This window comes from Neodiprion lecontei, chromosome 2 (genome assembly GCF_021901455.1).
Source record: "Neodiprion lecontei isolate iyNeoLeco1 chromosome 2, iyNeoLeco1.1, whole genome shotgun sequence".
NCBI classification, from domain to species: Eukaryota; Metazoa; Arthropoda; class Insecta; order Hymenoptera; family Diprionidae; genus Neodiprion; species Neodiprion lecontei.
This window is the reverse complement of record NC_060261.1, coordinates 34796484-34809695: the sequence shown is the minus strand read 5'-3', so window position 1 is coordinate 34809695 and position 13212 is coordinate 34796484. Positions and strand designations below refer to the sequence as shown.

Sequence of the window (13212 nt, the reverse complement as noted above, 5' to 3'; positions counted from 1 at the left end):
CGACGCAACAGACGACGCGACGTAGCGAATAAAATTTCTATAAGGTACACCATATGGGTGGTTGTTTGCAGTCTGCGAGCCATAGTCTCTTGCTATTATTTTATACAATACTTATAAGGAAAGTATCCCAGGTCGAAATCTCTGATTTTATTTCATTTGTAATATGTTACGGTAGACCGAAAACTAAGCGATATCTTCTTTTTTTTTCTATCTGATATTAAACACTTTAAGGGGGTAAAACCACCATCCAAAGTGAGGCATGTCAAAGAGGGATTTGGGAGTTTCTTTTTTTTTCAATTGACGAAATTACATTTTTCATTTTTCGTCAAGAGAAAACTTTTCCAGGTGGATTGATTAAGAAAATATTATGTTCTTGTGGGTGAAAATGCCAAATCGCCCCTTGACATGCCTGAGTTTGGAGGGTGGTTTTACCCCCTTAAAGTGTTTAATGGAAGATAAAAAAGAAAGAAGTACGTGTCGCTTAATTTTTAGTCAACTGTATCGTATTACAAAAGAAATCAAATCGGAGAGATCGACCTGGAATGGGATACCTTCCTTGTTAGATACGAGGAGAAAAGAGAAGAGAAAAACCATCGGCTGCTACAGCGATGGGTTTTACCCACGCTTATTGCTCTCTGCAGCATCTGGTAACAATTTATACACAAAACTCGGTCATCGATTAGATCTTGAACTTTTATTGTTCGCACATATTTTTTTTTTTTTCTCGACGACGGACGACGTCAGCCGTGAAATTTATATGTATGAGAAAATTCACTCTACAGGGGTCCGGTTGTACCAACACTGAATTATAAAACATGAAAATAATCTTGATAAGATAACATTATTAAATTAACCATTATTATTTGACCGCTATCGGTGACTACAGGTGCTATCTAAAATCAGCGGTGCGGATATGTTGAGGAAAACAAGAAAAATAATTCACAGTTACCTAGAGTTTCGTAGCTATATGTAAGAATTGCTTTCAGAAGCTTTATCTCGGTGTTTTTTAACTGCTCGTAAAAATTGTAGCATCGAGATTTAAAGAAGAATAAGAAATTGAACCGCGAGTAATGTCTTTGAACGTATAAACCGCGGGATCGGATCTTCGTGAAAACACCATATATATAAATATATATATATATATATACATCAGTGTTATACGCATACCTTTAAATTTAGATTACACGTCAGTGCAGTGTTACGCCTTGAGAGAAGAAAGAACGAAAAGAACCTGTATTTTTGCAACCTTGAATACGCCTCATAATGCGATCATTCTTTCGATTAATGTTCTATTTCTTCAAAACGAATGAACGACTCTCGCCCAGCAGCGGAGCAGTTCAACAGTTGTATGCGTATTACCGTATAATGTAACATGTACAGATGCAATTAAACTTGCGTGTATCTACTAATTTTTCAAGACGATAAACTGGAGTCTGCTGTTTTTCCGCACCCCTGACTATCGATTTTTTATTTATATTCGCTTTTTTTTTATGTGCCACTAAATTAAACCGTATAATGTATACACTTTTTGATCTACAAGGTATAATGTGAAACGAAAGTATGCTACTATAAATTTTCGTTGCCGTTCATCGCTTATCTGAGAACCCGCGAATTCGGCGTCGAATATTTCCACAGTGTATAAATGATTATTATACATCGTATGTTTACTGCACGATTTTTAGATAAAGAATTCGGTTCAATAACAACGTCAATAATTGTTAACGAATCATATTTCTAGCACGACAAATTACAATTTTTTTTTTATCATTACAATATAACGTAAATTATTCCTCCTGAATGCGATCGTTCTTCTTTATACGAAAAACTTGTTCGTAGGAAATTTCCGGTCAAACTTATCATCGGCAGAATGTCTTATATAATTTCATACGAGACTCTGCGCAAGATTCTGTCGACTTCCGGTGACGGTCGTTACATATAAATTGCGTATATCGTTTAAATATATTGATTCGCTTATTGATTGGGTTGGTCTGGTACAAAAGCTTGGATCAACGTTCCGATCACCGATTGATCAAAAAATTATATTCGACGAAGAATGAAGTTTCCGTCATTCTTGAAAAATACCGGATAAGTCATTCGAAAGAACCGCACGATCATTATTTTTCGTACATAAGTATTTCTGCCGTGAGACACACGGGCGAGGATAAATCTCTGAGAAATGGATAATCGCTAACCGTGAAAAGTTGACCAAGAAATGTAGTTACGATGTATGTAGGTAGGAAGGTAGGTATAGAAAAGAAGAAACACGTCGATACGCGCGATATAACGCGAATGACTAAGAGGCGAAAAAGTCGCCCGCCTGTCGCGGAATCTGATCTCTGTGTATATATATTTTAAACGCACATATGCCTACATTTGCTCGGGTTTTACCTGAGTATTCGGACGCCGTGGGTTAGTGCGCTAATTGAAAGCCAAGATCAAACGAGAATGCGGGTCAAAGCTTTGATTCAAACCCAAGCGGCCGTTTATCCCGTCGAGCATTACGGCCACGCGAATTATATGTACACGTAGTTGCACCGTCGGTGTGTATTTACGATACACAGCTTTGACACGAATGTTATACGTACGTAGGTTTTGCTGAAGCGGATTATAGTGCACGTTTATTTTTTAATCACGCATCCCCCGTACTGACCCAAACCCTGGAGGCATACCCATTCTAATCATGCGACGCTGCATGCGTGTTGAATTTTGTCCGCATTATTCGAATTTTGTGTACCTACATGTGTGCCTGTACGCGGTTGCGTAATAAAAATTAATTATTGTTGAGCGTGCGAACAACGCTATTCATTCATACATCGCAGTTCAGATAAAATTCTCAGGGAGACACACCGTCATATGCCTGACGGTTATGTACAGAGGTACGCGTATAATCTTTGACATATCTGTAACGCATCTGTGTGTTTCGATACGTATATTATAGGCACCGCGCTTACGGCTGTGCTGTTACGTAAAATATGTTTTGGTTGGTTCTATATTATTATTTATTTATTTATTTATTTATTTATTTATTTACTTTTATTAATTTTTTAGCTTAGCACGTCTTACCTTTTGGCATGTTTTATTTTACTTTCTCTTTTTCTTTTCTTTCGTTTGATTCTAACAGGTTGCGACGCATGTCCCAGGACGTCACGCACACCAGATCCACAGAGAATTTGTCGACCCAATTCAGGTTCGTATTCATACTTACATTATCTTCAGAGATTTGCACGCTTGCCACATTTGCTATACATATTATATTCTTGTATTTATTTTTATATACCGCAAAATTGGCTGCCACGTTTTGCGTGCACGGATTTATATATCGTACACTCTCAGTTTTACGCAATATTCATGCTTGGTTTTATTCTAACATTTTTACTTTTATAATTTTTTTTTTGCTTTTTTTTCGCTTTTTCACTGTTATATTTTATGCCCCTCGGGAATTATAATGTAATGCAAGAGAATGATATAACGACCGTTGTGTGGCGGTGTGCCTTGCATAACAATAATCGCATATTAATACCCCCCCCCCCCCCCCTGAGTATCGCAGTAAGCTATAATGGCGAATCGACGAAACAGGAGGTATAATATAAGGCTAGGTCATATTATTCCAGAGCCGTTGTTCGTCGTCCTAGACCCAAGCAACGATCAATGATCCTTATAAACCGGTAAATTTTAACCGTGTCCAATCATATTCCAGAGTTCTCGCGAAACTCTCGTCGCGATAGACGGGAAGTGTGAAAGTTTTCATCGCGTGACGTAATAGGCCGCGATATATAATACTATAATAGATAGAGAATATTCTATAGCATACCTTAAACTACCTATATAAATTGTAGTCACTACACGGTATACCTAAACGTAAGTAATACGACGAAGGTGAACCAAATTACCAAATAAACTAAACCTTTTCTTTACCATTTGCAGGAGCAAAAGTCGGAGCGTCGATCATGGATTTGCCGCCCCTTTTGACCTCGAAGCATTACGCAGCAAGGTCGAAGGTCGTTTCGAGTCGGTTGATAAACTCTCCAAAGGTTAGTTATTTTATTTTGATGACAATTGTCGCAGAATTGCGACATATGTTAGGAAACACGAATGATTAATTTACAGAAATTGTTTATAAAATTTCGTAAAATATGGGATTAAAATAATATTATATACTTGGTACGTAATAATATTGCAATAATACTGCACGGAAAAGTTCGCGAACTTGGCGAGTTATTCAGCTCGTGGTAAAACATTTGAGAGATTGGCGTAGATTTTGAAATTCACAAATAGATCAAGCAAATTGAAGTTATATGCGCCTTGCCAACTCTTCCAGAGATTGCCGGATAGTGTTCAGAATCCAAGGTTAGATATCCGTTCGTTGACAGTGAGCTCTGTTAGTTTTCCACGCGGTAATTGGTAGTTTGCTTTATATAGCTCCGTCATTGAGGTAAGTATAAAACAAATTCACTCGCTGCATCTCGCAGTGATCAATCAGAGTCGTTATGTACGATTCGAGTTTTCGAACGATGATATCTTACAGTTAAAATAGAGCCCGTGTTGTTTGTTTATTCCGGCGAAGGCGCGTGGGAAGTTTGAAGACGTTCAACCATCGCCATGCAGGAACGAGACGCGATTGATAACGTAATATAATATTTACTTGAAGTTATCGATGCGTCACATCGATCGGACTTCAACCCGGGTTGAACCCGCCTGCGTTCAGGCAATTCAGGATACGCTTTATCGAATTCCGCCTGCATTTCGGCAACCAAGAACACATCCTGTTATACCGATCGACAGTTATCGGATTATTTACGATTAGCCGACTCCTCGCGCTCTCCAATTGCGGACCGCAAGAACGAACGTCGATCGGTAAAATGTACCCTGAATTGCATAATCGCAGGCGGATTTTATCCTGCGGCAAAATGCCCGTTTAACGTTGTCACAAAATACTCCGATATATTATCTGCAATGTGCAGCATGCGTAGGTGTATGTGTATTGGCAAAACGATGATTCGTGAAAACGTTACGGACAGGTTTACCTGACGTTTGGGATGGCTCTGATTAACAACTCGCGTCCACTCTTCAAACCGGTATAATAACGTACCTGTTATACGTCCCACATTTGGTGGAAACTTTCTTGTATATATTCCGAATTCATCGCGTGGCTCGAATCAACACCATTGTAAAGGTATAAAAATAATGTACCGTGTAATATCGCCGCAACGGCGACGCCACCATCAGATGCTGGGATCCCCGAAACTCGCTTGTTAAATTAATATTGTCGAAGGCGCGCGCGCGTGTCAGCTCGGCGAAAATAGTAACGACAATAATACCGATCGTAATAAACGTGCATGTTTTTTTTTCGAACATTAATAGAAACACAATAATTTTTGGGAACAACGCTGAAACACGCAGTGTATCACAGATATATTAGTGCATTAACCGTTGCCAAGATTTCAACCAACCGTACGAAGACTGCGCCGTGTGAGCAATCCGCGTGTTAAGGTCAGTGTAACAGTTGTTAATACGGTTACACCCAATTATTGACATTTTAATTTTCCACAATTATAAATTGGCTGCACAAATTGTGAATTTTTCGATGATTATAACCATTTGCTAGAGGGTTAGAGACTACAAATTAATTTTTTCCGTAATTTTAGAACTAAATATCAAACAGATGCAACCAAAAAAGGTCAATAATTGGGACAGGGTCAATAACTGTTACACTTACCTTGCTTATATTATATAAGCAGCCAACAACGCTATGGATTAGTTGCGTCATATCCCTATCATTGGAATATAACAACGCTAAAGCGTGTGTTGCAGTAAGAAAGTACACGCCGAGAGAGAGACCATCGCAAGCAGTATCTTCTTTTATTCCAGGCGAGGCGTGCGCAGTGAAAATATATTTTTTGTTGATGGTATCGATGCAACTTTTGCATTGTAGTGCACCGAGATAGATGAATATACCACTCGTGACGACCTCTCTCGGCATGCATTCTATCATCGCACGTTCCAGTATTATTACACTTCGTTGATCCTTTCTAATTCCTTTCCTGCATCGTGGCTTTCTGAGCACGCTATCAATTTGATAAACTTCGAGGCTAATGTAAAAAAAATCCAACAATAAGAATCTCCCTGCATCTTCTTTCTCTGCCCTGGGATTCTCTCTCTCTCTCTCTCTCTCTCTCTCTCTCTCTCTCTCTCTCTCTCTCTCTCTCTCTCTCTCGCCCCCCCCCCCCCCCCCCCCTCTTTCCCTCCCCATTTCTACCTCTCTTACTTCGCCCCCATCCGCGCCTTATCCTATGCCCAGAGGGGCTAGAGCAAATATGCTCTAAGAACCTATGACTCCAGTAAGTCGCCGGCACGCGTAGCTTCGGCAACATTTACCGAGTGAGCTCGTACTGCGATTCACGTATTGTGTGTTTATGGCTAATCTCGGGTTATTACGCAGCTTCTGTTTTAGCTGTTGGGCGTCGGATGCTCGTTACTCGGTACAGTCTGTGGATACGACAATATAACTTATTTGTTATTGCGATTTATCAATAAACATGGACGAATACCGATGCTTTTCCGCCTATCAGCAATGGTGAAAGGAAGGGATCCATGTTGGGCGGATTTACGACGTATACAGTGTATACGCCAGCTTAACGGTATTCCAGAAGTAGTAGAAAGACGCCGAGTTTTCAATCTTGTGTACTTCGGCATCTAAGTACTTGGACATTTAGTCTTGTTAAATGAATTTATCGACCAACGGCTTGACAAGTGTGTCGACAGCTTGTGGTGAAAAATAGACTGTTATCTCTTTCCTTAACCACTTTCGACCTAATCGTTCGACGTTCTTCAACGTCACAAAGGTTGTTTTGTTTCCATGTGTCTTTTACCTCTTTATCAAACTTGTTTCTACGGCCTGCAATTCGGTTGACAATTGTTGAATCCTCGATTCGTTCGCTATTGTTTCGATATGGAATTCCGTTATCCTGATGCAGATTCCGAGTGTGGAATCACCGATTATGAATCAACAAGTGTTTATATTTCGGAAACGGAAATCGATGGTTATGTAGTTTTCTACGTCGTCGGTGGGAATTCGAACCTGCCTGCACCTAATATCCGTGAAGAAGGTATAACCAATTACAGTTTAGGTCAATGTCCGGTAATTGTATGAATCGTATTGTTCGTTGAAATGAATAGATGAATAAGTTGACAAACACCGAATCTGTTTGCACTGCAACGACACTAGGCATTGGTAACTTTTTCCAAGGAGTAGGCAGTAAGCCAATTTTCTTCGAAACCATTTCACAAATATTTCGAACAAATTCGTAGTTGAAATGAAATCGGAAGGAAAGTGGAAAGATGCAAGAGAATATAGTTATCTGTATATAAATATGTCTATTCATTTTTCAGATTCCGACTCTGAGGGTAAGGATGAAACTGGCTCTCAGGACAAGAAGCACAGCCGTGCCTGGCAGCATATCGAAACTGTACCCTACACGGCAAGTTTGATGAAATTTTTTGATGCCATTGATTACTAAGTGGAGGGCGTAATTGATCCTCTACCTGTTCCCCAAATTCCCTTCTTTGTGTGTCAAAATATCGATGAAAAATTACCGAATCGGTTAAAAAATAAAGCCCCTTTAATTACATCAGTGGTTAAGATTTTTTTTTTTCGTTTGAATGGGAAGAAAAATATAGATAAATCGTAATACCTGAGGTAATAAATGTCATCGATTTTCCCATAACAATGTCAATGGAAACTTATCTGCACATGTAAAAAAGCAATGTCTGAGATTCTGGCAGACTGTAGGAGATTGAAATGATTAATACCGACGAAAACTAACTAGAATACTTTAAATTAAAAGGCATTTAAATCTAAAAGAAATAAAGGAGAAATCAGAATTGGTTAATAGACAAAAAATGTTTTTTAATCAATCATTTTACTATCCTGAATCGACAGGTGAGCGACAGGGATACGCTGACCTCCATTGCTGCCAGATTTGACACGACCCCTTCAGAGCTGACAAAATTGAATCGACTCGGCAGTACGTTCGTTTACCCAGGACTGCAGTTACGTGTGCCTGCCAAGGGAGAAGGACGCAACAGAACTAGCGTTGGAGCAGTTGCCTCGGACTCCCCTAGCCCTGACCCCAACTTTGATCATGAATCCCACGACGATTTGCCCCCGGAGGAAAAAGGTAGGTGAAAAAACTGAAATAGTAGAAAATGGTACACCTGGTGCTGTGGTTACTTTGATCTTTTCTCATATCTGTACTACAATGATAGCGGTTCAGGTAGTAAAAGAATTCTAACTTGTATTTGTTTTTGTTAGCCTCACATGTGCCAGGCATGATTTATTGGAGCATTACATAGAAGCAAAGCTGCAGGTTGCTGTTTATTTAGCTTTATTTAAATATACATTTGACAAGACAGCTGTGCCAGAAACCTGGCGAGAAAGGGCGGAGTTTTTTGTTCTAGTTTGTCAGCAATACGTTAGCTGCTAATCTACAATATGGCGTTGTTTCGGCACACATAGCTGTGCATGACTATCTATTCTGTTGAAAATGTCAGAATGACCGTAAATCTAGCACAAATGGCATCTGTGCTCTAAATAATATCTATTATCAAGGCAATCTTTGAGGAAATGAGAACTTGAAGTATCTTGCTGTTGTTTTTGTGATATTCTCAGAACTGAGGTTATGTCGTGCGTCAGCCTGTGATATAAAAGAATTCATGAAAATTGATTAAGACCTCAGGTTTTTTTGGTGTTGTTATAATTCATTAGTTACCATAAGGCAGGTGGAATTCTAACTTAAAAAAAAAATCCTTTCCAACTTTTTGTTACAGAACTTTTGGATAACCTGCGTCCTGTGTCACCAAAACCTGGACATATGGAAAGAATAAAGACTCCTGTCGGTCACACCAATGTCACTGGGGATGAGGATGAACAGCCTTTCAAGGAACGCTTTCTTAGGATCAATGTCCGCCACATAACTGATGGACAGGTATTACAATTGAAATTTATAGCAGTAATTCTGCAAGTAGAATTTGCTATTGAGGAATTTTCATAGATATGGAAAGTCGGGAAAAGTGCAGACATTTTATTGTAAATATAAAAGTTAAAGTGTAACAACAATTTTTTAATAAAAGCCTCATTGACACAGAGACATATTTTTTGAAAAATACGCTGCTGTAGGACTATTACGATTAGAGTTTACGATTAACTATTTGCAAATCAATTTCTATTACTGTGATTTTTGATAACAGAGCTGAATAACTTTATTACCATCCTTTAGTCTTATTATAAATACAATTTTTTCTTCCCAAGGCTGCATGAACGCTACAAGTTTAAATATTTAAGAAATTTCAAAAATGTAAATTCGCAAAAATCTTAACAATGCATTCTCATCCAAATTAATTTTGAATAATACAAGTCCTTTGCTTTTCTTATTTAGGGGGTGGTGGGAGGTGTGCTGTTGGTTACTCCCAACGCTGTCATGTTCGATCCGAATGTGTCAGACCCGCTAGTAATTGAACACAGCGCCGAATCATACGGAGTAATAGCACCCATGGAATTTATAGTGAATGCTGCCATTTACTACGACATTGCTCACATGCGAGTTGGTCACACAGATACAAATTCCTGTGACAAAAAGCCAGAGATCTACTACATGAAAAAGCCTGACGACAATCGTGGTCGACTATCGCCAGGAAAAGATGACAATTTTCCTGAACTTGTTGGTGACGATAGCGAGAGTGTCTGCAGCTGCGCTGAGAGAGACGGCGATGCTTTTCCCAAAGCTTTTGAAAGGGATCTAGTCACACCCACTAATTTACAGAGTGTAAGTCAATCTCAACACATTCTGCTCAAACTAGTCTTTAAATGGTTTCGTAATATTTTTCTCCCCATATCACGATACAGGATGATGGGACTAACTCTACCAAAGAAAAAGATAAGGATAAGAAAACTGAAAAAGAGGAAGACAGCAAAGAAGAGCAGACCATAATTAACACCACTCAAGGAAGCAGGACCTTGGAAGAACGCCGGCGTTCTATGCTTGATCACCATTGGGCAGTGCCAAGCAAGGATAGGTCTTGTTCCCTTTCGGTCGATGATGAGCAACAGGATTCCTCTGTAGTTAGCAGTTCAGATAAGGTGGCAAATCAAACCTTGCAATCGATTTTCATGATTCCTTCACTAACCAATATTAATGATTGTTTTTTTTTCATTGATTTTTACAGAGTGATCAGCAACAGCCAAAACCGCACGTAATTCCTGAGGAGGAGGCATCTCTAGTCAAACAGTCGTGCCATGATTCTGGCATCGACATCCGCGATCCAAACCCACCGTTACCTCCGATACCTGTTGTGCAACCGATTCAAGCAAAGAAAGTTTATTCTGATGCTGATATTGTCCTTTCATCGGACTGGGTACCCCCGATAACTATTGCTCCCACCAATGTGACCATTACACCAACTGACAGCCTAATCGCAATTAATGGTAGGAAGAAAGCCAGTTCTGTATCATTCAGCCTTGACAGTAACGCCGAGGATGCAGATAAAGATGATGACCGCAGGGACGACGACAAGCAAGAATCCAAGAAAAATAAAGTAAGTAATAAATTATAGATACACTTGTAATTCAAGATATGCTTATGAGATGCAGTACATATTAGTAAGACATTTGACATTTTTTATGTGTAATATCTTAACTCGCGGTATGTGGCATTTGGTGGGACTAATTTCGTTAGTACGTGCTATTCAATCTAATCAATTTATTGTAATATGATTCTTCTGTGCGGCCTACAGTTGGTTCTTGAGCTGCAGCGTATTAGCGATCGCGGTGAACACCAACATTTTCATAACGTTTGAAAATAGAGAGAGAAAACGGGAGAAACACAAAAAAGACACAGTTGTCAAAAGTTTGTTCTGCTAATATTAGTCTCAAACAGCATGACGCATAGCCATGTAGCTTTTCCAAATACATTGTGAAATAATCACTTCAATCGGTAACCGACTTTAATATTTGCACGCAAATTTTATACATCATCAGTGACTACTGTAAGACTTGTGCAACGTTTTTTTTTTTATAATTTATTTATAATCTATGGGCACTACTGCCCTATACATAATATGCGTTAAAATATATAATTATTAATGAATGGATGTTAATGATATAAAATATACAACATCCCGAGCATTCGAACTAAGCTGAAATAATCATAGTAGGTCTTATAGACTAGCTTTACGTATCTCTCTACTCTCTTTCTACCTACAATTAAAAGTATAGTAAAATTCTGCACTATATTTCCGTAGGCTTGATTTAAAGCTGTGCATTGTGTCACAGTTTTTAACATAGTTTGGTAGTGTATTCCAAACTCTCGTAATCCTATTTAGCGTGGAATAATAGGCATGACTTATATGAAAAGCTGCCTCTACAAGTTCCCGTGCTGTTTTTAAATCATACGTTCAGATTCTACCAATAAACAGAGCTTTCAAGACTTCTGATTGAATACATTAGAGAGAGCACCTCTCATAAAAATCATGTCGTCATACTCATACACAGACTTTATTGAAGGAATAATTAAAGATTCGCTATCACCGAATAGTCATGGTCATCAACTCTCATGGTTTGTCCCATCTCAAAATTATTAAATTAAATTGAATCATCTAAAGTAGACTAGTTAAAATTGCTCTGTAGGTATCTACAATTACATTGCATGAATCAAACAAATTCTGGTGGATATTAAACTACTTGAAATCGACATGAAGATGCGCAGGATTCTGTAGCATTTATCTAATCTGAAATTGGCATGAAATAGTACAACCCTATGTGAAATCATACGCGAGTCACGAAAGCATTTGATGATCAGTGTATTGTATAAAAAGTCCTCCTTTTATTGACATGTTCGATTGTACATACGATCATTTTCATTATGACCTTTTACAGATGCTAAAACGACTTTCTTACCCTTTGTCATGGATGGAGGGCCTAACCGGTGAGAGAGAGGAAGAAAGCGGAAAATCTGCCACAGACAAAGTATCAAGCCTTCCGAACAGCGCAGAGGCTCCCCAGTCAAGTGTATTCAGCAGAGTCTTGAGGTGAGTTGTAGCTCAATAAGTTAGTACTCTTTTCAAGCCTACTCAAATGTCGACATGTGAAACATTTTCGGTGATTTGATTAGTTATGCGTTGTAACCAGTTAGTAATAACAAAAATGACTGCCTCCTTCCCATGACTAACAAAAACTGTGTAACGTAAGCTCACCGATCAATCTGGTGAGTGACTTTAGCTCGGGTCTCTTCGCCAAAACCCCCAGCGAGGAAAGCGGCTTTGGCAGGGGGGGAGCGACCCCTCCTCTCTCAGCCTCATCCTATTCCCACTTCCAAGACAACGGCAATGCATCGTCGCAGTTTTCCCCTGCAGGTTCGGGAGGTTCTGCCGGGTGAGTCAATATCAGCGACCCACCCCCCTCGCCCTGCAAAGATTTCCCTCGGTCTTCTCATCGTTATTGTTGTTGTTGTTGTTGTTGTTGTTGTTATTGTTGTCGTTGTCTCACCTTGAACTTACTACTGCCTGCCTCTTGATCTATATTTGTCATTTTTCCTACATTTATCCTCGGAGCAAAGAAGTGGAATATCTAGATCTTATCTAACAGATGCAGCTGCATCTAGAATGATATAATACTGTGTCATTGCTGTTAAATCCCAATATCCGTCAATTCAGAATTCCTGTGAATTGTGCCTGCTTGTCTAATTGTTTATGTATGTACGTGTTGAACACATATTATGCGACAACCACAGAGACTTTCGCTTATTATATTATGTGGATCCTATACTTTTGTTCTATTCTGAAAATTTGTATGAAATAATCTCGTGGGTTCAATGATGGTCTTCGATTTGACTTGAAGAATCTTTTTTGTTCATGCAATCGTGTAATTCCAGACGATCGTCCATGGGTACTTTTATCAGACAACAACCTCTCACCTCATCTGGCAGCAGCAGCATTGACAGTAGCCGTGGAAGCAAGACTTCAACGGCACCTCCGAGACTGGACTACCGCAGTATGGTATCGGTCGAGGATATGCCGGAACTGTTTGTCAGTTTTGACAGTGAGTATATCTATTCTAAACAATATAGGCTCGCTAGTACATACTTACCATGTATACATTTACAAATACCCATGTGTATACCGTATGTATCACCGTCGTGTGACACGTAACGAACATACAAT

General features: G+C 39.1%; 1 protein-coding gene across 11 annotated transcripts in view; it reads left to right on the top strand.

Annotated features, from left to right (window-relative positions):
* LOC107220748 (TLD domain-containing protein 2) overlaps positions 1–13212 on the top strand; it is a 78163-nt gene that overhangs the window by 48039 nt on the left and 16912 nt on the right. For 6 of the 11 annotated variants that reach the window (XM_046730539.1, XM_046730540.1, XM_046730532.1 and 3 more), the window contains 11 exons: positions 3122–3187; positions 3925–4031; positions 7390–7478; positions 7940–8177; positions 8827–8984; positions 9435–9821; positions 9902–10135; positions 10222–10590; positions 11930–12081; positions 12242–12424; positions 12924–13090. In XM_046730539.1, the coding sequence (XP_046586495.1) occupies positions 3122–3187; positions 3925–4031; positions 7390–7478; positions 7940–8177; positions 8827–8984; positions 9435–9821; positions 9902–10135; positions 10222–10590; positions 11930–12081; positions 12242–12424; positions 12924–13090 (2150 nt within the window). Of the gene's footprint in view, positions 1–3121; positions 3188–3924; positions 4032–6382; positions 7107–7389; positions 7479–7939; positions 8178–8826; positions 8985–9434; positions 9822–9901; positions 10136–10221; positions 10591–11929; positions 12082–12241; positions 12425–12923; positions 13091–13212 lie in introns of those variants that run through there. The other 5 variants (XM_046730541.1, XM_046730534.1, XM_046730533.1 and 2 more) reach the window with 4 other exon arrangements.